At 43.0% G+C, this 24,624-nt stretch overlaps 1 protein-coding gene across 2 annotated transcripts in view; it reads left to right on the forward strand.

Annotated features, from left to right (window-relative positions):
- ELK3 (ETS transcription factor ELK3) overlaps nucleotides 1-24,213 on the forward strand; it is a 39,697-nt gene extending 15,484 nt beyond the window's left edge. For both annotated transcript variants that reach the window (XM_062585612.1, XM_062585602.1), the window contains 4 exons: nucleotides 965-1,173; nucleotides 10,880-11,674; nucleotides 17,276-17,398; nucleotides 21,313-24,213. In XM_062585612.1, the coding sequence (XP_062441596.1) occupies nucleotides 967-1,173; nucleotides 10,880-11,674; nucleotides 17,276-17,398; nucleotides 21,313-21,411 (1,224 nt within the window). In that variant the 5' untranslated portion in view covers nucleotides 965-966 and the 3' untranslated portion in view covers nucleotides 21,412-24,213. The remainder of the gene's footprint in view (nucleotides 1-964; nucleotides 1,174-10,879; nucleotides 11,675-17,275; nucleotides 17,399-21,312) is intronic.
- Nucleotides 24,214-24,624: the final 411 nt, after the last annotated feature.

Consider the following 24,624-nt stretch of genomic DNA (forward strand, 5'->3'; position numbering starts at 1 on the left):
GTTACTGAAAGTGGAGAATAATCTGAGTTTGTTTAAAAGGTCAATTGCAGCTACATCTTTTTACAATAATAAATTATCTTTGGTGCCAACAGTTCCAAGTTTTAAGTTGCCTGTGTGCCTGTGCTGAGTTGGTGTATAGTCGTTTTTATGTTTGTTCTTCTATTATAACATGGACAGTTAGCAGGGAAATCTATTCACACATCCTTAGAAGTGAGACTTGGGCATGATTAAAACATATTCCTAACTTTCAGCTGCGTGTATGATAATGAAAGAAAGGACCCTTGTTGCAGAAAGATTCAGGCTAAACAGTGCTTACTTTACTGTGGTTAAGTGAACTGATCATTAATCATTTCTGCAAAATACATCTTTTGAGCTGGTTGAATTAGCAAGCAGAAATACCGAGAGCCATTTCAGGCCCCCCCAAGTGAAATACTTGAAGGCTGTACAAAACAGGGCTGTCTGGTGTGAGTGTTGGAAGTAAGAAAGAGTCTGGTTTCCGGTCCTTCAACTAAAGGCAAGACTCCTCTCCTCGTCTTTCCTCCTCTTCCTCCCAATGACATAAGCTAACAAGTTCAGTCTGCTCATCATTACAGTAAACAGCAATTTTTCCGTTGCTTTCAGTGGATAAATATGTCAAGCCCCCCCCCCCTTTTTTTTGCTGTACCTTCTTTTCAAAAGTGTCTCTCTGCACTGAATGGAGGCACCGACTGGAGACAACCCTGTACCATGTGAACTAAGTGGGCAATACTCTATTTCAAGTCTCCCTTCAGAAAGCAACAGTGGCAAAAACGCTGAAATGGGAATCCAGGGCTTGCAGGTTTTCTAGGTGTTTGCTTGCCAATGGTACAGTAACTTCCTTTGCCAAATAGCACTCTTAAGTACAGCTTACTACAGAGATAAGCGCTGGCTGCAACATGTGCTCCCAGATGTTTTTCACACTGTTGCTCTGCTTTGTCCCTTCTAGGTATGGAGAGTGCAATCACGCTGTGGCAGTTCCTTTTGCAGTTGCTGCTAGACCAGAAACATGAGCACCTGATTTGCTGGACATCTAACGATGGCGAATTCAAGCTACTCAAGGCAGAAGAAGTGGCTAAGCTGTGGGGACTCAGAAAAAACAAAACTAATATGAATTATGACAAGCTGAGCCGAGCGCTCAGATACTATTATGACAAGGTAAATTTTGTTATTCTTGTGCAGACTAAGAAAATAGAAACACTACCATTTAATATTTCATCTCTCTGTGGAAGCTTGTTAAAAGTTCCCCTATTTAGTTACAGTGGATAACACTGCTGAAGGCAATCACAGTGGAGGTAAGAGGGCAGCTAAAACATGCACAGGAAAACAAGGCACTTCTGTTTCCTCAGAAGGGGAAGTTTTGAGTAAGGTTTATGCTTACATGTGTTTATGCATTTGGCTACCCAATACTTTCTGTAGCTTTTGACGACAATAAAATACGTGTTACTAATGAAGGACTGTTTGATTATTACAGCCTGCATAGGATCTTCTGGAATGCAGGAAGGTGGTAGAAAGTAGTAAAACTGGAATGCAGCAGATAGAGCAGCAGCTTCACCAGCAGGTATCAGCTATCTTAGGACAAGGAAAAGATGCACAAAATCCCCAAAAGCATAGATAGCAGGGTTGAATTTCAAAGTTTTTGTGAGACACAGTCAATTGTTAGCTAATCTTGCCTGATTTTCCCTGTAAAACATCTTTTTTTTTTTTTTTTTTTTTTTTTAAACCATTGTATAGGGTCCTAATTGCTTTAGTTAGAAATAACAGTGTTTAAACATTTCTAGAATTATTGTGGCAGTGTAATATTACTTCACAAGAAACTTACTGTAACTCTTCATGTGTTTCTTAAAAGAGTTTGGAAATTTTCCACTAAGTCATTTTTAGGACATAATCTGTGTTAGTTTCAACAGCAGTCTAGATTATATGTTGCTATGATTTAATTAGCAGCGAAATATACAAGTGAGCACCAATTTGATGTCTTCCTGGAAGTGCAGACTAAAAGTAGCAAATAGCAGGAAAGCAGCTTGCCAGGTGGTGAGTGTCAGAACAGGGATGTTTTTGAGTGTATTTGTCCAGGTAATAGTCTCACATTGAGCTCACCTCAAGTGAGGACTATTTTTGCAGTAGAATGTTAAATTTATGCACACTTGTGACATTACCTTTTGCGTATCTCAAGTAAAAATAGTGGCACACATACTTTGGTCAAGCTTTGCTCCTTAAATTTATTTGCCCTTGCAAAACCTACTTAATTTTGCCCCTCCTTCATGTTGACAAAAGAGGTCACGATTACATCTGTTGAGGTTTGATGGAGCTAATTAGACCCAAGATACCAGCACAGTTTAGGCTCCAGCCTAATGGCAGTTTGCACGTGTTTGTGCTATGTGGCTCTCTGAAGCTACTACCAGACAGGGAGCGTAGGCACGTATACACTTACTGCAGAGCCATTTTCAATCTATTTATTTAAAACTGAAGTCTGAAATAATAACGTCTTGGACATAGCAATCCAGAGTTATTTAGATCACTCAATTTGCTTCTGATTTTAGAGATTATGAGCAGGCCCATAATCTAGAAGAAGTCAGCAGAGGGTACTGGTGGCCAGCATCCCTGAAAATCAGATTTCTTGACTATACTGGCAGTTCATAAGATCACTCTCATGACTAAATCATCCTTCACTTCAGCGGTCTTTGGACTCAGCTTGAAGTGTGGTGGCAACAGTATTACGGAGGACAAAGATGAGAGCAGGGAGTAAACACAGTTTGTAGTAGATTAGCTAGACTAGACTGGGAATCTCTCAGATGTAGCAAGACACTAGAAGGAAAAAAAATAAAGAACACATCTTTGGAGCAAGTAAAGTATGTTGTATGTTATTCTTTCTCAATTTCAAACTCTACCAAATTCAAGGAGTTTCCAATTGTTTTTCCAGCCTTTTCTGGATTAATGTTATGTTGTTTTTATTAGTTAATTAAAGTCATTTCAGGATTATTTTCTCTTAAATGGATAATTTTTAATGATACACTGGTTAATTATTTTTACTATTTCTTGGCTTTTCAAATAATAGATTAAAAAGGAGGGCTGCTCTCATAGATTGGTGTATTATAAAGGAAGAATTCATAGCCACATTTACTTGGTCTGTTCTCATCCTGATTTTCAGGAAAGAAAGTGAAATGAGACTATACAGGGGCTAACTAACGTGCAGCACCATTATGGCAGGCTAGCTACCTAGACGAGGCAGAGGAAACTGGATATGTTTGTTGCTGAACTGAGCTCAAAGTATAGTTACTGTGTATTAATGTACTAATTCCTGAAATGTCCAGTGGTGCTGTGCAGCCAGGCTATATTAATTGAGAATTATTTTACTGAGCAGAATTTGGCAGTTATACTTTTTGTTATTCACATTGGAATTGTGAAGGGCTCTTTCTAATACACTAGAATAGTATTTTTAGTTTCAGATTTAGAGCCATAATATGCAATAAAATGTTTTGAGTATTTTGTCCAGTAGAAATCAGATTTTTGTGCTCAAACCCTTTCAAAGGTGTCCGCCTGAGCTGTCACAAAAGGATTCAGGGAGGACAGTGCAGCGGGTGTTTCAAGTAGTTGACGTGATGAATTCCCCTGCACTGAGCGCTAAAAAGGCTTCTGCTCAGCGTGGGGAAATTCGCTTTATTATATCACTCCAACCCTTCTGATTAGAGATTTGACTGGGATCAATGCAGACAGAGAGCCTGCTGGTGAACGAAGAGCATATCCAGGCAAGTCCAAATACACATTTAGTGGCTGAACAGATACTGCTTGAAAATAGGGAAGGTATTTATGGCACTTGTCCTTTGAGATCTGTCTCTGAAATGCCTTTTCTACAAATCAGTAGAACATAATGACTTCTTGCTTGAGGCTCCCTTATATTCCCTACCCCTTTACCTTCTCCTCCTCCCCCCCCCCCCCCCCCCCGCCTTTTACTGCATGGTGTTTTCAGTTGCTTTGCTCCCGCTTTGTCATTTTTTTTCTGCTACCCAGTCAGCATGTGCCAGAAGAGTGGCCATACAGTCTCTTCACCAGGTTTCTTGCTGAGGTGACTGCTCAATGTTCTTGCAGCCACATATTTTGCTTTCCTGGAATATGTATTCTCTTTCATCTGCAGATTTTATCCAGGTGTGACACAAGGATTTGGGCCATTTTTCCACAAGTTTTGCAGCCCAGTAGAGGCAGTCACTTCTGCATGGAAATAAGGATAAGCTTTTCATTGGCAATTTACTGTGATCTGGGTTTGAGATGCAGACATGGCTATTGCTATTTAAATTTAAATAGCAACTCCTTAAGCAAAAAATAGCAAGAGTCTCTTACTCTCTGTGGGGGAATGGCATGCTGTGTCCCATTGGGTTACAGGCAATGGAGAAGGAGGGTTTATTAGAAGAGTGCAGAGGGATAAGGGAACCTGCCACAAGGTTTGAAGCACAGGAGATGCTTGCACAGGGCAGCACACAGTGAATCCGAGGGGGGCTGACAGTGAGCACTCAGGAGAGGATTCAATCCTGAACTCTTCCCCTGCATGCAGTTCAGCCTATGCTGCATGGCAGAGAAGGGGAAGAAGTTGAGGAGGGAAAAAATAGCTCCTTGGCTTTCTCCTTTCCTTTCTGCACAACAAAACGGGAAGCGCTGGTGAAGGCAAATAGCCCCTGCCTCTTGCACTCCCTTTCCCTAGACCTTTGGCTGATTTGTGGGTTAAACCAAGAGTAGTCTAGGGCCTGAGGTAGCCTTAGGGAGCTTTGTGAGATCCTTGCCACCTGCCTTGCTTTTGTCAGTGACAGACGTGTCAGCAGCTTGATGTGCCTGGGATGAGTGCGGCAGGCAAACAGGATGAAAGTGCTGCTATGGGATGGGGAGCAGCTGCAGGAAAGGTGAGACGCCAGACCGCTGGGCAAGACCTCGTTTGGGTGGTTGTCTTGTATCTAGAGGGACTTCCCTACCTATCAGCCGAGTGATCTGGCCAGCACGTGAGCTTGAGAAGAGGGCAGGGACCTTTCAGAAGTGGCAAAGGCACAGGGGATGGGCATTTCGTTCTCAGGCTGCCTTCTGCATGCGGCTGACATTAACCGAGTTACTGCTTCATGGTTTGTCTTTGCAATTATTCACTGTAGAGAAATAAAACCTGATCACTGCATAAACGGAGGTTTATGGGCTCTGCCATTTTGCTTGGGGGGAACACTGGCTTGTTAAAATTCATCATAGGATTCATCTGAAGTTAAAAGTAAATTAATTCCAGTACTGGAGCAAAATAACACAATTAGGGCAAGTTCCTTAGCCTGTCTTTGAAAGCAAGCATGATGTGCTGTTAAGGCTGATGGCTAGAATTATCTAAAATTCAGATATAAAGCACCTCAGGAAATGCGTAGCGTGGCACAGCTCAATTGTAATTTGCTACCGTGATGCTGGTTGCTGTTAGTTTGTAGATAACCTAAAGACTTTGCATTTCCTGCTTAGTTTTTGTGGACAGGTTACCCCATATCCGTGTCCCCCCCTCTTTAATGCGTTTCCTCTATTGCCTTAACAGGGCAGCTGCTCAGATGACAGCAAGCACAGAGGGAAGGCCTCCTTTGCTCTCTCTACCTGCAGATTGAGCAGCAGGGCCGTCCCATTATGTGTTTTGGCCAGTCAAACCCTTTTAAGCAGGACAGATATTAGTAGCTTTTTTATTGGTAAAGTTGCCCAGTTGCTTTGTTTTTCTGATAGCTGAAACAGCAGATGCCTTTGGGAAGTCTCTGCAGGTTTCATGACTGCCTGAGGCCATATGCATATATCAAGGTAACACCACAAGAAGGAAGCTAGTGGGTTTTCCCAGTGAGGTGTTTTTTTATTATTATTTATTTATTTATTGAGAGAGGGGTGATGGCAGGGTGAAGTCCAGGAAATTACCTGCAAATACTCGTTAATTGGATGTTACTGTTGTGAAAGTCAAGCCTGCGAAAGTTAGGAAATGCAAGAATCACAGTTGCCTGTGTAATCTTAATATTTACATGAGTTATGCTGCATCTTTAATTACACACTCATACTGTTGTCATGAGCAGCTATTCAGTATTTTGGTATTCTCTCCGAGCAGTACATGGCCACAGACCTTAATCAGTGAGTACGTTTTAGTTTCAGTTAATGGCTCCCTGCTTGTTCAGATGGGCTAGCAGAATAACATATAGTATATAAATAATATGAGCTTCTCATCTGTGTTCGGGGCAGCACAAGGACCAGACCTTTTAAGGTGCTTTCCCTTAGCATTCAGAGGTGCTCCAGACACTTCCCTCTCTCCATACCAGGTCAGACTAACTTGGTTACTAGTTCATATTTTTGAAGCCCAAGTGTGGATGGCAGCATAAAAGAATAGTCTGGGGAACAGATTTCTTTGCTTTGTCTGTATGCACAACCTTAGGATATAAAGTGATAATGGAAATCACTATTTTACTTTTGGAAAGGTCTACTTTGGAGTTACCTAAGGGAAAAAATCCAAGATTACAATGAAACGATACCGATGTGCCAGCAGTAGCTTACCAGCTATCTGTTTTGTGGTGGTACAGGTAAGAGGTGTTGTAAGGAGAGACTTGAAGGAGCATTGGCAAACAGCTTTCTGGCAGTATGGAAGGAGGTTCCTTCAAGACTGATGAGTGGAAGTCAAAAAGGTGCTTGTCTGAAACAGCGTAAAAGTAGTTAATGGATGCTGACTTTTTGGGAAGAAGGGAGTAAAGAGTTTTACGTTGAGTAAGAGATGATGAGTAGAGGAGAAGGACCCAGACAGTCCCTGAAAAGAGGGACAGGATAGTTAATGTTTGATGTGAGAAGGAAGGGAGACCCTGTGAGCCTTAGTGGGCCAGCAGAGACCCTGGCCCAAGCTGCGAGCTAGAAGAATGGTCCATGCATCCGGGTGGAGGATGGGGGGAGGAAAGACTGAAATTTGGCTAAATAAAAGTCTTACACTTCCAAAGGTCAGTACGGGTGTATAATCTAGTAACAACTGTGCCTCCATCAAAAATTTAACAGAATTTAGCTTGTATACACACACAGTATAGTAAGCGTAGGGGCATAAAGTTTCATGTTAGCAGAATTTGCTTGCCTGCACATGCTGGTTTGGCAACATGCCCCATTTTTTGGAGCAAACCTTGCAGCCACAGCTGTCTCCTGCTGGCTTACATACTTCAGATGTTTGACTATGAAGATTTCTTAGCTTCCTATCTTGTTTTTGTACAGATGACAGTAATTTTACCTTTCAGAAAGAGAAGGTAGTTATTCCACCCACAAGTTCTGGTAGACTCTCACTCACGCAGCAGACAGTGTGCCTTGGACTCGTCCCCTTACTGCAAATATCTTTTAGGGGAGAAGAGTGGAGAAAGGCAGCCTTCTCCCTGGACAGGCGTCGCAGCCTGGGGACAGCCTGGCTCCCTCCTCAGAAAGCCCCAGGAGGAATTTGTAGTGTGATCTGTGGGACCCGCAGAGCCAGGAAACTTGCAACACATCTAAGTGGCAGTTAAATGCAGCAACTACAACTCTGGCCCTTCTCCTTTTGTCCCAAGCAGAGGCCTAGAGACGAGTTTGCACCGTTCTGCTCTAAATTTGGGGACCTTCGGCACCCTCTCTGTGTTGATCATAGGTCATTTCATGGGAGGAGGAAAACGGCCCCAGTCCATGTTCTTCATGCTGGAGTTTGAGGTCTCGCATTAGTCTGGGAAGCTCAACTATAAACTGAGTCCCAGTTCCCAGCTCACTCCCCACGTGGCTCCTGCAGCCAGAAGACTTGCTAGTGCACAAAGTCAAGCCAAGCCACTAAAATCGTTGTGTTGCCCTGGCAGTATGGTCAAGCTGCAACTCCAGATGGCTCAAGCGGGGAATAGGAATCAGCACTGATTAGATCAAGAACCAAAAAATGTGTGTGAACCACAAAGAAAATGAGGAGCCTAAGCCTGAGTTGCACTATCAGGAAATGGACAATCAGCCCCCATTTATTTATGGAGGGCTTCCAATAGTGGTGCATATTCATATTATTAAAAAAAAAAAATCCACATTATAGCTTAGTTTGAGATGCAGGAGGACCTAGGCCACCAAGCCTTTGGCATGTAGTTCAGCCTGGAGAAGGAGAGAGCGAGACACGCTCCTCCGGCCAGCGGTTCAGCGCACTTGCGTATGGCTCCTGCTCTGAATTGCTGTTTGAGGTCTGTGAAATGGTGACCGCAACAAATGCAACTATCCCCCGTCGCAAAGAGTGTTGAGAGCTGCAGACCGGACACTACCATGTCTGCCGGCTGCGCGAGCATGTCAGCCATGACAGGGACCGCAGGCATGTTCCCTACCGCATCGTTTCTGATCGCCTCAGAAGTCTCCTCTTGGGCAGCAGTTGGGGCCAGGTGGCCTCCTCCCCAGCAGCGCTGTGCCTTGTGCTCCCTGCAGCCGGGGCCAGCGCGCTCGCTGCATGCCTGAGCTCGTTTACTGAGGAGATTCAAACGAACGAGAAAGAGTGGCTAAATGTGGCCGTGTGCTGTCCTGCCACCAAGCAAGTGCCTTCGTCTCCCTGCAAAAGTGGCCCTTAGCGTAAGGAACCTTCTCTGCGCTTTCGTAGGGTGGAAAAAACCCAACTTGACACGATGTCTGTTGCTGTCTTCTGTGGGCTGAGTCGTCTTTCGCAGTTCTGAATGGTTCTGACACACCACTGAGGTGACAGTAAAAAAAAAAAAAAAAGCTGCTTTTCACCTTCACTTCAATTATTTGTCAGAAAAAAATCATAAACGACAGTGACATTTCAAAGATGGCTAATTAATTTGCCTCCTTATTTTCTCTTACATGCTGACAGAGGTTTCCTCAGGCGCCATCTTTAATAGAAGCCTCCGAAGTGCTCGAGGGAGCTGCACTTAAATCCTTTTCATCTTCAGCCATCATTAAGCAGGCCTTTGCTGCAGGCTTATGGAGATAGAGGAGCCGCAGTGAGATAGAGGGAGAAAGAGAGAGACCTTCCTAAAATATAGCTATATTTAATAATAACAGAGGAAGTATAAACTCACCAGCCCATTTGGTTGCTTTTTATAGCAAAGTTGCCCTGTTTCAGGTCTGCACCAGTGTAAAAATGTTGCCCTTAAATACACTTAATATTTTCCTGCTGTGAGTTGCATTTTCGAAGTACTATCTCCATTCCCAGTGCTGGATGCAGCAATAACGCTGGCTGCAAGGAGCAGAGAGGAGGGATTATTTTAAATTAAAAAGAATGTATTAAAAAAGGAAAACAAACCCCAGTCTGGATATTTCCTACCATAGGTGAATTGTCCGGTTGCATTTTTAAAGGATAAGGTAACATCAAGTTCGTGAATCAATCAGAGTGCAGAAACAGTGTGTTCATCTAATGTTTCAGCTGATCAATACAGAAGTGCAGACACCTCTTTCTACAAGTCAGCCCTGCTTTTGTGACAAGGAAGTTGTAGTGCGTGCACTACAAGCACTCAGAGCTGTATGCTGTACATATAAAAAATAGAGATGATGTTTGCATTCCTTCTTTCTTTTTTTTTTTCCTTTTTAAATCAGCGTAACAAAAATTTCTTCTAGTCTCTGATTCTTCTAGACAATTCCTGGAAAAGATACTATTGTTGAATGAAAAATAAATTAGATTTTTAGCAATAATATGACTATTCATATTTCCTTATGTAGGGATAGCAAATGTCTGTTTGCAGAGTATTAGCAGGAGGTATTGCAGATGAGTGCTAGCAGGAGAACCTGCCCAACCAAAAGGCTAGCTTCTTTGAAAGTTTTTCTTCTTTAAAAAGAGTGTTTCAGACAAACCATCCACCAGGAACTTCAAGAAGACAGAAATCGTTGATGAAATCCCAGGAAATACTGCTCCCTAGCACTTGGCTTAGGGTGGTAAATGCTCTAGTTCTTTCATAGGCCGGGCCCTATCTAGTGCCATGAAGTGCCTATGCTGCTGAGCCCACACTGAGCCCTTTTAGATACAGCATTTGTCTTCGAGCAGCTAACATACTCATTTTGTGATAGCTAAGACTAGAATCAGGACCCTCATCAAAGATCTCCATTTCAAAGTAAATCTCCCCCCCCCCCCCCATAAAGGGGACACTTTATAGCAAATACCAAGAAAAAAAGTTTGATAAATCTTGAGATATTTGCGATGATAGCTTTTTCTGAAATTTTGATATTTGGTTTAGACTGATGAAAACATTCTGCCCGCATCAGTGAGCATCCTGAGTCTAATGCGTACCTGGAGATAGAATAGAAGCTACAGCAGAACGCAAGTACTCCTCCATGGATAGCGTGCAACCTGTGCAAGGGATTGCCATTGTCAGACATGCAGCTCATGACTGCTGAAGGAAGCACAGTTGCCACCAACTGAGATCCATACCGTTGCATGCTGGAAGGGAGGAGAGAGTTAGCAGCTGGAGCAGGGAGGTGATGTTTGTTTTGTCCTTAGCAGACATTTCAAGAAGAGAAGTGTTTCATGCTGCAGGATAACTGGTCTCAGTCTTGAGAGGTATGAATGACAGCGTTTGCCTTCGTTGTGAAGCACATGTGACAGAGTGACCCGAGTCTGCAAGGTAGCAAAATTGTTCTTAGTGGAAAGAAAGTAGTCCCAAGCTGCCTCAGAGGAAGTTGGATGGACGTAGTCCACCAATAGGTCTTTAAAGCATAGAAATGGTATTTTTGTTAGAACCATGAGGAGGAGGAGGGGCTGTGGTCCCTTTCTTTGGGTAAGGTATGAGAATGCGCCAAAGCTGAGATGCGCTTGATCAGCTGGAGGAGGGAGTGGTGCCTGCCTCCCCTTGTGAAACCATTCGTAGTTGCTGTCCTCAGTGCCTCTGAAATACTGATCCTTCTGTCTGATCTGCTTTTGTATTTGCAGAACATCATCAAGAAAGTGATCGGACAAAAATTTGTGTACAAGTTTGTCTCCTTTCCTGAGATTTTAAAAATGGATCCACATGCTGTGGAGATCAGCCGAGAGAGCCTTTTGCTGCAGGACAGCGATTGTAAGATGCCTTCAGAGAGCCGGGAGCAGCACAAGCACAGCTTGTCAACACTGAAAAGCACAAGCCGAAATGAGTATATCCATTCTGGCCTGTATTCCTCTTTCACCATCAACTCACTGCAGAACCAGCCAGACCATTACAAGCCAATCAAAACAGAAAAACTGGAGGAAAAGTCAGAAGGAAACACACCCGTGGAAGAGGTTCGGACTGTTATAAGATTTGTGACAAACAAAACAGACAAACAAGTTATGAGGCCCATGGTGTCGTTACCTTCCACCTCCGAAACAGCGTCTGCCTCTGCTTTTCTCAGCTCTTCGGTATCAGCTAAAATATCTTCTTTAATGTTACCCAACAGTGCCAGTATTTCATCTCCTTCATCATCATCTTCCAGATCCCCATCTCTGTCTCCCACCTCGCCGCTCCCTGCAGAGCACAGGAGCCTCTTCCTTGAGTCCAGTTGCCACGACTCAGATTCGCTTGAGCCTCTGAACCTCTCTTCAGGCTCCAAGGCAAAATCTCCATCTCTTCCCCCAAAGGCTAAAAAACCCAAAGGCTTGGAAATCTCTGCCCCACCTATGGTTCTTTCTGGCACCGATATTGGTTCCATTGCGCTCAACAGCCCCGCGCTTCCTTCAGGATCCTTGACTCCAGCTTTCTTCACTGCTCAGGTAAGACTTGCCCATCCCGTGTGCTCTTAATTTAGCCAACTCTCCCTCCACTTGGCTGAGAGGGTTAGCACTATGGGGGCTAATCATCCAATGGAAAAACATATGGGGAAGAAGAAAACAGCAAAGGCCTGAATGAAGTAGGGAAAGTAGGTTCTTCCCCACAACATGCACCGAGCTTCCCAAATGAATGTGGGAAAAGTCATTCCAGTTCATAGGGTGCCTGGGAGGACGACGAGACAGGCGGCTGTTGACATGAGTGAATCACTTACTGATTCAAACCAGCCTCCAGGTCTGCAAAACAAGCAGAAAAAGGAATTTAAGCAGGCACGTTGTGGGATGCTTGGTTAGGTTTCTCTACTAGATGTGGTATCTGTTCAAGAAGTGTGAAATTTTCATTAGCTGTCAAAGACAGAGCAGATTAATTGGTTTCTAAGACAAGGCTCTTAAGCCAGCTTCAATTACCAAGGTTTTACAGGTTCACAGAGTACTTGCCATAGCCTCTTTTCAGTGCAGACCTACTGCACAACCATTTGTTTTTGTTCTTTGTAAAATAACTGTTAATTGATCACGTGTTTCTGGGAATGGCAATGTCGAGTTCTCATTTTCTTGAAGATAGAGTCCATCAAAAAGCAAGTCTGTGAAAAAAATCCAGCAGTTCAGAGAAGAGGAAAACCACAGAACAGAGTGATTTAGTGTGCTCATTAGTGAGTTTTGTCTTATACTACCACTGCAAAATCAAAGAAATCTGACAGTAAAAATGTCCCAGATGGCAAAAAAATAAAAGTTGTTGCAAGTACTGTAACCAGATGAAACACACCGAACATTAAATAAATAAATACAAGATGTGTGTTTAAAAGGTCTCATTTACTCAGAAAATCCAGGCTATCCAGGGGTCAGATTGTATCCAGAATTCCCCTTATCTCTGCCCTATTACAAGAGCCTTGTTGTACAAATCATGCCTGTAGTGCAGCCATGTGTTAGAGATCTTTGAGCTGGCTGTGAACAAGATCTCATGTTTGCACAGCGCAAAGCAGGCTCTGCGGAGATAAAAGCACAGGCGCACTCGTACAACACAGCACTCGCTCTTGTTGAGCTTTTCAGCTGGTTGCAGAGCAAGTTTATGCAAAGCTGCTCAGTGCTGTGCACTTCAGACACACCTACAGGCAACAGAGATACGAGGTTGTGTCGCAAATAAAAGAGGAATTTGTGGGTCTTTATCTGTCATTTTTGTACATCATAAAGCCTTTAAGTGATGTTATGTTTGGCAGAAAGAACAGAAATGTGGCAAACCAAGAAGGAGGTGCATTGGCGGGCTTTTATAACCTCTAACTGTGGCATAACCACAGTTAAGTATTTTGCTTGCAGGGAGCAAATTTGACAAATAAATCATATCAGGTGCCAGCCAGACACAATGACAGCATGAGTTATTACAAGCTTACTTTAATCTACTACTACCCCAAAACTCAATATGAACAGAATGATTTCTTTCCTCACTGATATGCTCATTTTGTAATAATTCCTTTAGACGCTTTATCATTCATCTCTAAAACAGTGTAGCTACCCTTGAAACTAGTAGAAAGGAATTTTGTAGATGACTGTGGGTTTCCTTTTGAAGGATGTTTAGCTAAGGCATTGATGATTGTTATCTACCACCATGCCATAGCAAATCTATTTTTTGCAGGGTGTCCTATCACAGAAGAGGCAGACGGCAGCCAGGTAGGGTAGGGTCCACTTATTTAAACATTTGGCTGTGTAGCAACATAGCTTCTTTCTCTGTTTTGGCCTATTTCCACTGTGGTTAAAGTGCACCCTGCATCCTAAATGCTTGACATGGTGTTAACAGAATAAAAACTACACAACAGCTGCATTTAGATAACTGTAAAATCACAATGCAGAACAACTGAAGCCACAATTTAGGCTTGAAATCTGCAGTACCTCTCATTACCCTAGCGAGCTGCCTGCGTCGAATATCAGCCAGCCCTGATTTGTAAGATTCCAGTGTCAGACGCATACTCACGTGGCGCAGGTGCAGAGTAGGCTGTCACACTCTGGCTCCTGCTCCGGGAGTGATGCAGGTTTGGAGAAGGTCATCCTGTCCAAGCAGGCAATGCCAGATGGCCCTCCGTTTTATCTTCTGACCATAAGTAAAACCCTCAGGCAGAGCCTCCTGAAAAAAAAAGCATGATTTGCACAAGCAATTTCAAAATGGGAAGACCAGTTTGAAGAGGTCAGGACATACCAGTCCGGTTCTTTGACAGAGCGATGTCAGCTTTTCATTTGATGAGCTTTATAGAAGAGGCTTATTTAGATTTTGTTCAGTACCTGCTTCTTCTACAGATTACTTGCGCTTTTTTTCTGGCCGTGGCCCTCTTTTGGCCAATGTGAACATGTAATTTTAACACCAACTCTTTTCTTCAGGTCTCTACTAGCATTTTGTGACATTTATAACAAGCTGTTTTCTTAGGGACAAAGTAGTGTGCATGTAGCACATGCGGGGTGTGTGTGTGGTCTGTATGGTTTGCACATACAGTCTCCAGGCTCTTGTACGTGCCTAGGAAGCAGGGCCGTGGGGCAGCAATTGTCCTTTATCCGACAGCTGCACGTGAAAAGAAAGACTGCACTTACTTACATGCATTCTTTTTCAAAGTAGTCGGAAGCCAAGAAAGAGCATCACTGCTTAATATAATCCTCTCGGGGCAATGAATTACTTCTATTTAAAATATTCTATTCCTATGCTTAGACTGTAACGATGGGTTTTAAGTAGGAACTTCCCACTGGGTTTCAGTCTAGGATCAGCTATATGGCTACATGAGGGCAGAAAATGAAGTGATACATCACTTTCCTCATGCAGCTTAAGGACAGCCTGTGCTGTGGTGGTTTTTAACACTTAGGTTTCCTGCGGTGGTTTTGCTGCTTGTCTGGTGGCCGCACTCTGAGCACAAGCCGGGAAGACACTGTGCTCCTTCTGCGTTAAATATTAACAGAGGTGGAGGCGTGCTTTGGCTGGCTTTTGGCTCCAGCAGAACTGGTAGATGTTAGTATTGTGGTCATGAGTGGATGTGAGCTTTGGCTTAGCACTGCTGTTTTACGTGCTAATGTACAAACAGGTGCTTGCTTTCAGATCTCCTCTCTCTCTGAACACTTGCTCTGGCTGTATTTAGGTGTGAAGAAACACTTCCTAGTTTTCTCTATTACTTTTCAAAGAACTCTCTTAAGAGCTGCTTTCTAATTCTGGATATCTGCAGCTTCTCTGAGAAAAAATAAAGCAGCGGGGCATAGCTCATTGGACTCCTTAGTTCAATTTGCACAATACTATGGCCATAGTTGAACGTTGTTGTTGGGTCTGGCTGCTTACGTGTTTGGTTTTAAGGCACTGACCTTTACAAGGCACAGCTGTTCTGTAAGTAGGTCTCTGAGTATTTATCCTGACCTAGTTAGGTGAGTTCTTTGTCCATCTCATAAATCCCTGTAGATAACCTTCTGCCCAGGGCTGTGTCCATGGTTCAGTTTGCAACGCAATGCAGGACGAGGGCTGCTGCTGGTGCCACTGTCTTCCTGTCGCGTGAAAGCACCGTGGGCCTGAAGACTGGTCACAGGTGCCTGCTTGCCAAGTAGCTCCCCAGATATCTTGACAAGAGCTGTCACTTGGTGAGACCAAAACAGGAACTTTCTCTTCCCCAAGCCTCCCCCGACTCTTTGTCCCTTTTGATGCTATCACCAGTGTCACCAGCATCCAGGCATAGCAGCTGGGGCTCTTACTCCAGCCATCTGCTGCCACCTCTGCATAATACTTCCCACCCCAACCTCACTGATATTCCTGTGGCCGCGGTACGTGTTACTTTACTGCGTGAGCACCAATCTCTGAATCCTCCCAGGCTCTAGCCCTCTGCAGCTCACTCAGCAATAGCTGCTGAATTGCTCATTGCTTACAACAAGTAACCTTCTGTGGCGAATTTCAGTGTTTCAGAGCATCAAACCCAAGCTGTATTATCACTTTTCAAGCCTCTTCACAACCTTCACTGCTCCCTGTTCACCTGCTTTTCCAGCATAAGGAGCCCTCTGCTCTGCTGGTAATACTGTGCAGTTATTATTCCTTCGGCTGTAGCTGTGGTTTCTTCGATGTGGTTCGGTATTCATGAGCCACCTTTTCAGCACAAGGGAGCTGGCCATGTCCTTTCCCTTTGCATTTCTCCATGAGCCCTGCTTCTTTCAAGATTCCTTAGAGAAATCAGCCACTTAAAGAGCAGCCAGGCTCTTTAGATATGAAACACCCTTTCAGGTATCCTGGGACAGGATTGCTGGGAGGACCCTATGGTTGCTGCTCCTTTTCTCCCCCTTTCTTCTCTTCTACTGTCATTAAACTATTTGTTTGTACCTTGTTTTGAATTCAATTGCAAGCAGGTCAGAGCCAGGTTGGGTATTCCCGCGCCTCTGTACAGAACCTAGAGCACCACAGCCAATCTCTTAGGCACCACTTCACAAATAATACATCCGTCATATACTAAAATACACGTAACTTGTTGTACCTGCCTTTCTGATCCTGTTCACTATAGAGTCTTAGCGACATAAAGCAGCAGCCTCTGGTGTAAGCAGCTGTTAAGTGAGATCCCAGTTGCAACTGCTAGCCTTGGGGGGCAGAGATTAAATTCTTGGCCCTGTGGGAAGCTAGTAGGTACCAGCATGCATGGGAGGCCAGCTACTAGGGGGAGATATGATCCCCAGGAAAAGCTCATTTACATATTTTAAACTCCAGACAGTCAAACTGATGCCCAAGTTGGGCAGAGCACTGAGGTGCTACTCCTACACAGTGGCACACATACCCACCTGTAAGCAATTTGTGCACTCAAATGCCATCAAGTGCTTTGCTACATAGGACTAGTTTTGGTATTTGGCATTTAGATTATGGGAGAGATTAATTCAGTGTTCCAAATACTTTGTTCAGAACTGTCACATCGCTTTCATGTTCCTTTCTGGAAACATAAAAGTTACTCTGGGTACAAAATAATTCACGTGACTCTTCTCCTTTGAACAGAGATTTGCGTGTGATTTAACTGTAACTCCCCTCCACTTGTGCTTTAAAATGCCTGAGAGAATTCACAGCTCTCCTTGTGAAGCCCGACACAAAGGCTTAGACTCCTTATAGCTAAGGAAAGTTTCAGTTTTGGTTCTTTTCAAACTATCAGCTGTATTCCCTGCAGTCCCCCTGGGCGCTGGAGCCTGCTGCTCACCCGGTGAGCCAGTGCGCTGCTAGTTCGTTGAATCTTCTTCCATCTCGAACAGGAACCATCAGGGGAGTAAACTTCAAAGGCCAACAAAAGCTCTTTTGACTCCACACACAATTGCATTAATGCTTCAAAACCTGCAGTTGGTTCAAGTTAGTGCTCTTCTTCAAAAATGTAAAAAATGATTCCAGGGGAGACTAGGCTGTGTTTACAGACATCGTGGCATGCATGCATGGTATTTTGTAGAGTAACATGTGGTTCAGATAAGCAATAACTACGCATCTCCTTAAGCAGAGCTCAATATAAACAAAATCAATCTGCATATGAAGGAATGTTAATCACAAGCTTTTCTTTTTTCTTTTTTTTTTAAATCTTGCAGACCCCAAATGGATTATTGCTGACCCCAAGCCCGCTGCTGTCTAGCATTCACTTCTGGAGCAGCCTCAGTCCTGTCGCTCCTCTGAGTCCTGCCAGGCTGCAGGGACCAAACAGTCTGTTCCAGGTACGTCTTTCTAACGCACATGTTTTGTTTCTGAAAGCACACATGGGGAAAAAGCCATCAAGAAAGAAAAGCCATCTCAGAGTGCCCTGGAGCTTTTCAAGCAGTTTGACAAAACATAGGAATAAACTGGCATTTCTAGAGAGAAGCCCAGGTTGTACTTACCCTTTAGACCTGTGGCAGCACTGTCAGATCCTATTGGTCAGTCGCTGTAGTGTGGCAAGAACATACATATTGCGTGAAGGAAAAAGAAACAAACGCTGAATCCCAGTGAGAACAAGTAACTGGGCCCTCAGAGCTTCAGAAGGAGGCTGCAGACCAGAGAGGGACTGACTAGGAGAGTGTGGAACATGGACTCTGGAAAAATCAAGGCGAGGTTCAGTCTTGTACAGCAGAGAGGGTGTAGGTTGATCCTTCAGTCTCACTGAGAAAGGTAGGACATTCTTGTATTTAAAATAAAGTCACTGAAAGTCAAGGCTCCATTTTCAGCTTTTGTGCAAATTATCCACGCATCCTCAGGAAAATCACTGATCTCTGAGCTCTGTTTCACCATATGCAATAGGAGAAAAGCAGTGTTGTCCTCTCTCTTATACAGATGCCACAAAAGTAAAAATCTCAAGACTTTGTAGAGATGCGTTAAATAGAGAAGTTGTTAAGTAAACCACAACAGTGGCAAAGCTCAGCTGCAGCATTTGTTCGATGACTTGGAAGAGGATCGTGGGGATGGTGGTCTCAGCAGCTCCAGCTGTAGCTGCTGCAAAACAGCTGACTCTCAGTAAGTCACAGAAGCAATTATGCTCACTAGCTAATTGGCAGGAAGCACAAGAAGCTGATGGCCATCGAGGCAGCTGAGGAATGTAGGGAAAACCCTGGAATGAAATCCCTAAGTGCTTTGGCTGGCCAGCACTAATGCAGGAGAGGGATGCTGGTAAACAGAGCCCTGATGCTCTGGGGAAACTAGCTATCCTGCTCCGGGTTGGGAGCGCTCTGCTCAAATACGACGATCTCACTGAGGTCATAAGTCTTTTTACCTCCAGTGGGACAGCTGAGCACAGATTCCTAAGGCTTCACTTCATATAAACTCATTTTTGCAGATTGGACCTTAGGTTTGCACACATAATTAAAATCAGGCAGACATTTCGTTTGGGAGGGAAGTGTCTGAGGCTTGTCCTGGAACAAGCTTGCAAAGGCAAACACCCAGCAACCCCCTGTAGGAACTGAAAGTGAGAAGTGGCCTTGGTTCCTTAACTCCTGAAAGAAGGCCCTTATAAGAATAATGTCTGATTCAGGTACAGGCCAGGACGACACGCTTGTAGAGCATTAGGCATTATTTTAACAGCCGTTAGGAAATGGTATCTGCAGCTGAAACGTAACCAAACCCCATCACGTGGGAGCCCTCCCAGCAGTGGACCTGCCCCACCGGCAGAAGCTGGGTGGGCCCGCGTGGTGTCGGGGCAGTGCTCTCCAAGGGCTAGGGGCACCCTGTGTGTGCAGATAAGACCATGCTCATCAGGCGCCATGTGGCAAGTAAGGGAAAGAGACAGAGGTGCTTCACAAGGTGGTTTTGTTTTCACTTGGCCATTCCCACTGAGAGTTTAAAAGAACATTTGTTCCTTGTAAAAGGAGTCAAAATCCTGCAAGTAGCTGAAGACCAGTGCAGCGCTACAGCTGACTGACAGCGTTGCCACCCTTGCTGTTGATGTGCATGCAGGTGGGATTAGGGTCCTGTAATTTTCCTTTTTCTTTCAGGTGTGCTCTGCTTTTCACAGCAGAGCTGTGCTTGGCTTTGCCTGTAGATCTTCAACAGTAGTGTTTCTCTCGTACAAAAACCAGGATGAGGTGTACCTGAGTCCGTGGTCCCCCTAAGCCCAGGACAAACCTATGGGAAAGGCTGGTCCTTGCCTTAAAGTTGCTGGATACAACTGTGTGAATGCTCCCTCACAGTGCACGTAGATGCTTATTAACTTGTAAAACCGCTTTCCGTGCCTGTAAGGTGAAAGCAAATCCCATGCATCTGTGCCTACTCACCCTTACAGCAAACATAAAACATCACTGAAATTCGCAGTCTCCTTCCGCACAGTTTACCTTGATGCATTGACCTACCTGGAAAGTCTTCCCTTTGAAGCAATACTGCTGTGTAATTAAACTTATTTTGATCTTTCCTCATTGGTTTGAAATAACCAGATAATTGGAACAGTGAGAGACTTGCGCAGAATCGGTTAATTCAAGAAAATGGAGTCAAATTTAAGAATTACCAGATTAGTTTAAGTAAGTACTGAATTAAGCATATTTTCTTTGTTACTGCTGTACTGATGGTAGCACTGAGAGGGCGTAGGCAGGTCCCAGATCTGCATCATATCCAGATGTATGAATAAAGAGCATAGTCCTGGCCCCGGGGGCTACAGGGACGACAGGAAGAAGAACAAGACAGCTGAGTTAGGGTGGAGACTAGAGGAAGGATGAAACTGTAGCATTAGCATAGTTTGCCTGTCAGGCAGCAGCGCCAGCATGCCACCTGCCTAGACAGCCACCCAAAGATCACACAACCGTCTCTTTGTTAGCTTTAGAAATCACATTAAACACATTTTAATTTACATGTCTCACTTAAGAAACACAGACTAGAAAAGCAAGAGTTTGTAATCAAGTTCTGTGTTTTCATGAGTGTTGGCAGAAGCAACAGAAACATTTCTTCTGGATTTGTTTGGCTAAAAGAGAGCGATGCCAACCACTCCTGGCTCCGCGCTGTACCATGGGGATGGTGCCGAGACCCCTGCAGCATGCTGCTCATCTGTGCTTGGTCTGAATTTCAGCTGAAGGTTGGAAGATAGTTATCTAGGGTCTTAGTGGAAGAGTCATCATGGTCTAAAGAGATCATGTGCCCACGTAGAGGTTAGTTATCCCACAAAACAGGATTTAAATGGGTGTTCGCTGTTTAAGGACTGATCTGATAAAGGGTTAAAAAAAAATACACAACCCTACTGGAAATTGGGATTTCTGCTATTCAGGCCTTCCTCTCTTAAGCCTATAGAAAGAGTGTGTGTGTGGGGGGGGGGGGGGGGGGGAGAAAGTCCACAGAGTGCAGACTGCCTCATGGAATCAGGCCCTGAGGCCAGATGAGTATCCGGTCGGATACCTGCCTCGTGCTGTGGCAAGTTTATCCCACCTATTTGCTTAGTTTTGTCTCCGGTCAGAGTGTAGGTACTCGTCACGCATCAGTGTAGGCAAGTTACAGACAGGCCGCTCGAGTGAATTACGAATACGCTAGTTTATTTATTGAATAAATATTCTGTGTACAGCATTTCAGAAGTAGAACGTTAATACTGAAGTGTAGTGTGCTTTGCTTCACCTAAATGATCCAGTGTGGCTAGTTTGCAGCCTCTTAGTGAACACCAAAATTCTTAATTATTTGCATGAGAGTAATTTTCACAACTTTATGTATTCACAACTGTGATTTTTTTTTCCTATCAGAAAACTACATTTTGGCTTTCATTTTTGCAAATATCTTTCTTGCTTAGCTTCTGTGAAGGGCAGATAAAAAGCAGATGCAATTAATATTTTGTTGGCTGAAAAATATTTGTGGATGCAGAATGGGTGGCAAGCATTTCTCTGTGTTGCTTATTTTACCAGCTTGATGGCAGCTGTACTGTTACATGAACTTTTATGTAAAATATAGCTGGTAATATTCTAAATTCTTAAGTATTTAAAGATTATACAGTTTTCATCCTCTCTTCTACTTTCCAAATGTCTGATGCAGGCATTTGGTATACATCTTACGATATGGAAATCAGAAGTCTTGAAAACATCTGGAATCAGCTGCTAATGCTGAGTGAATGTGCTTTTGGGCAGAATGATTTGAGATAAAGAACAATTTTTTAAATTATTTTTGTTTTTTTTTTTTACCTTTTGGCCTCTTACAGTTTCCAACTCTGCTAAATGGTCACATACCAGTGCCACTCCCCAGTCTGGATGGAGCCTCTTCTCCAGTACTGCTTTCTCCAAATGCTCAGAAATCCTGATGATGCCTCATCCCTTTAAGGACTCGATGGTGGATTTAACACTTCATTCCTATGGGCTAGTTTTTCCTGTGTCATGAGAAGGACATTGTGAAACCCTCTATTACTTTGGTTTGCACTTTTCATTACATGGATAATCTACTTTTATTATGTTAGCATTTTTAAACAGTGTTTATATATAAAAATATATATAAATCTGTTTTGCATTAAATGAATTATAATTTTTTTATATCATAGCTCTCAAGTGTTGAACACTTCTGTTGTTGATGAAGTACTTCTCTTAATGGATTGCAACAATGTATCTAATAAGGATGTGAAGCTTCTTTTAATCCCCTTTTCTGCATATTATGCATTGTGCTTGTGTAAACTATAACCGGCTGTGCCTTCTTTTGCATAATGTCATGTAAATGATTTATATATTTTCTAGTATTAAGATAAAAAGTTGAAAGACAAAACTAGTATTGAACAGCCCTACGGTAGTATTTCAGTATTTTCTCCACAGATAGGCCATATGATGCAGTGTATTCATGTAACTTTGTATTAAGTGCTTTCAAATTGTATAAAAATAGCCTTATAATTTTTCTTTGCTGAATTGAAAGATGTAATAAATGTTACAGTCAGGAAGTGCATTTAAGAGTAACAAAGCCACATCTACACACTCATGCCCAAATTCTTCTGTGCAGTTGCAGTGGGGAGGAACCGGGCTGAGTACGCTCATGAAACGTTTCCAGCATTGGAAAGCGCTTCTGTAGAAAAAGAGCCTTCGCTCAGAATTTATTTGGCATATACTACTTAAAGCTGTCAACATTACAGCTGGAAAGACTGTAGGTAATCGCTGTCCTCCCAGGGAATGGGGATCATTCCTGATGGAGAATTTCCAGGTGCTTTGTTCAGTCGTGCCAAGTGCCTTCGACCATTTCCCTTGAAAGATTAGCTACCAAAGCTCAGAAGGTCACATTTCCCCTTCCCTCGAAGCTGGAGAAGTTGTAGGACTGTAAATTAATGCCTGGTGCTTGTAAAGAGGCATACTGTACCTGTGGGAGCTTTGTGCATAAACAACTGAATTCTGGATTAAAAAACAACACTGTGCTACTATGTATTTGCAACTTTAACTTATTAGGTATGTCCTCTACCTTGAGCTGATGGCTTAGTCATCTAAATGTCAGGTTAGGATCAGGCTAGACTCCCTGGCACCACAGATTCTAATCTTGGCAGGGCTGATGCAAATCTTCAATTTTCTGAGGTGGCTAAATTGGGTTGAACACAGTTTTACCATGTAGGTCTTTCAGATGAGACCTTAAGAAAACAAACTAACCAAAATCAGGATCCTTGCTACATATCATTAAAGACTCTGCTCTGCTTTCTGGCCAAGCAGCTGGTAAAAAGTGAATTCTTTCTTAATCTTATGCAGTGAGTTGTTTGCTGATTTTCTGCCTGGATGCATTTCAGTGATGATGTGTGTAGTAAAGTTGTGAAGTGCTTTTGGATCCTTCAACATGAAAGGTGCTAAATAAACATTTTATTAATGCAGCTCTGACGTTTAAAAGCCGTTTTTGGGGCAGTGGTAGTCTGACAAAAGACAGCAGGAATTTTCCTCAGGCTCCTGGGTTGCACAACCAAAAATGACTCCTCAGTTTCACTTAGAGTAATCAAGTGAATAAAACACTGCCATATCTACACGAAGCACTAGTGCCGATAAACAGAGCAATCAGATAAGAAAAAAGAATAAAACAAGAAGCTTTTCACTTGATCCAGCATTTTAGGAGCTCCAAGAGGTACTATCCCGTGCAGTGAAGAGAGCAAATGAACCCAGGCAATATTTATGAGCAAAAGGAAAGTAAACTCAAAATAGGTTGGGAGACAGCACATAACCAATGAGCCTGACTAGTCTAGTGCCGATGAAATCACACAGGCTTGCAGATCAAACGTTTCCCTTCTAACAGATATATTTTTCTCAGGTACATGGAATTTTTCTTCAGTTATTAGGTTATATACAGGCAATTATTGACACTCCAAGGCCAACTATCTCCTCTTTTTTTCCAAAGCTGGAACTGTCTACTTCAGTGGAGTTGCACCTTGCATATATATATACTGGATAGCTGGTAGGAGAACAAAGCACAGAGATGAAGTGTTCTGTGTTTCTCACTACGAGTCTAAAAAGTAAAGATATTCATGAAGTATTTGGTCTTAAACTTAATAAAAAGTATTGCTGAATACCACACTGCAATGAAGAAATAGAGGAGGAAGTGCATGACAGAGAAAAGCTTCTTACAGTAAAAAGCATCCAGATGCTCCTAATTCTGCTTCTTCCAAAGTTTTACTTCTATTAATAATTTTCCATTTAAAAGGCTGACTACTCCCCCCCCTTTAAAAAAAAAAAAGATGGCAGAAAAACAGCAATGCTAGGAAAAATATCTCAGCAAATTACTGTAAAGGATCCAAGAGACTTCAACAAAAGATTTCCAAGGGAAGACACCTGGAAACAGCACTGTCTTCTCATCTTTGAGAGAATACAAAATAGAACATTTTCTTTTGCTGCTAAACTTTACAATAAAAAAAAAAGTTTGTCAAAATAAAATCTGCCTTGCAAATTGGTCAGTATGTGGAACAAACTCTTACTGTTGTGGACAAAACAGAATTATACAGATTAAGTCAAGCCTCACAAGTCAAACACTTACCTAAAACACTAGATTACTGTGCTTTATGCTTCAAATAAAATATTCTATTGGTAATTTTCTATTGAATTTTATTAACAGATATCTTTTTAACTGTAGAGAAAAATCAAATAAATGTTTGTAAAATAAATACTTTGGAAGTGTCAATGTTTCTGTGGCAGTGGAGACCTCCAAGACTTGTTACTTGGGTTACTCTTTCTTGGATGTTCTTTTTATAAGTTGCAGTTCAATTGAGCTGGAGGGTTTTGGGGGGATAGATTTACATTTTATTCACAGTTTGGCAGTACAGGAAGTTTTCAATATTTTATAGGCTGGGTACCTAAGTCAGCCATTTTTATCTTACCTTTAAATTGGTTTTCCTGAGAAGCAAATGTCCATGAGTCAGGCCACAGCTACTGGGTAGCTTTGCCAGATGACACACATCTGCTGGCTCTCACCTGCACTTCCAGGGCACGGGGAGGTAGCACCAGTTCTGAAGAACACTTCCAAAGTGGGAAAACAGGAATAACAACGAAGCAAAGAAAATGAGAGAGACTTGACA

This window comes from Rhea pennata, chromosome 1, assembly GCF_028389875.1.
Source record: "Rhea pennata isolate bPtePen1 chromosome 1, bPtePen1.pri, whole genome shotgun sequence".
In the NCBI taxonomy this organism is placed as follows: domain Eukaryota; kingdom Metazoa; phylum Chordata; class Aves; order Rheiformes; family Rheidae; genus Rhea; species Rhea pennata.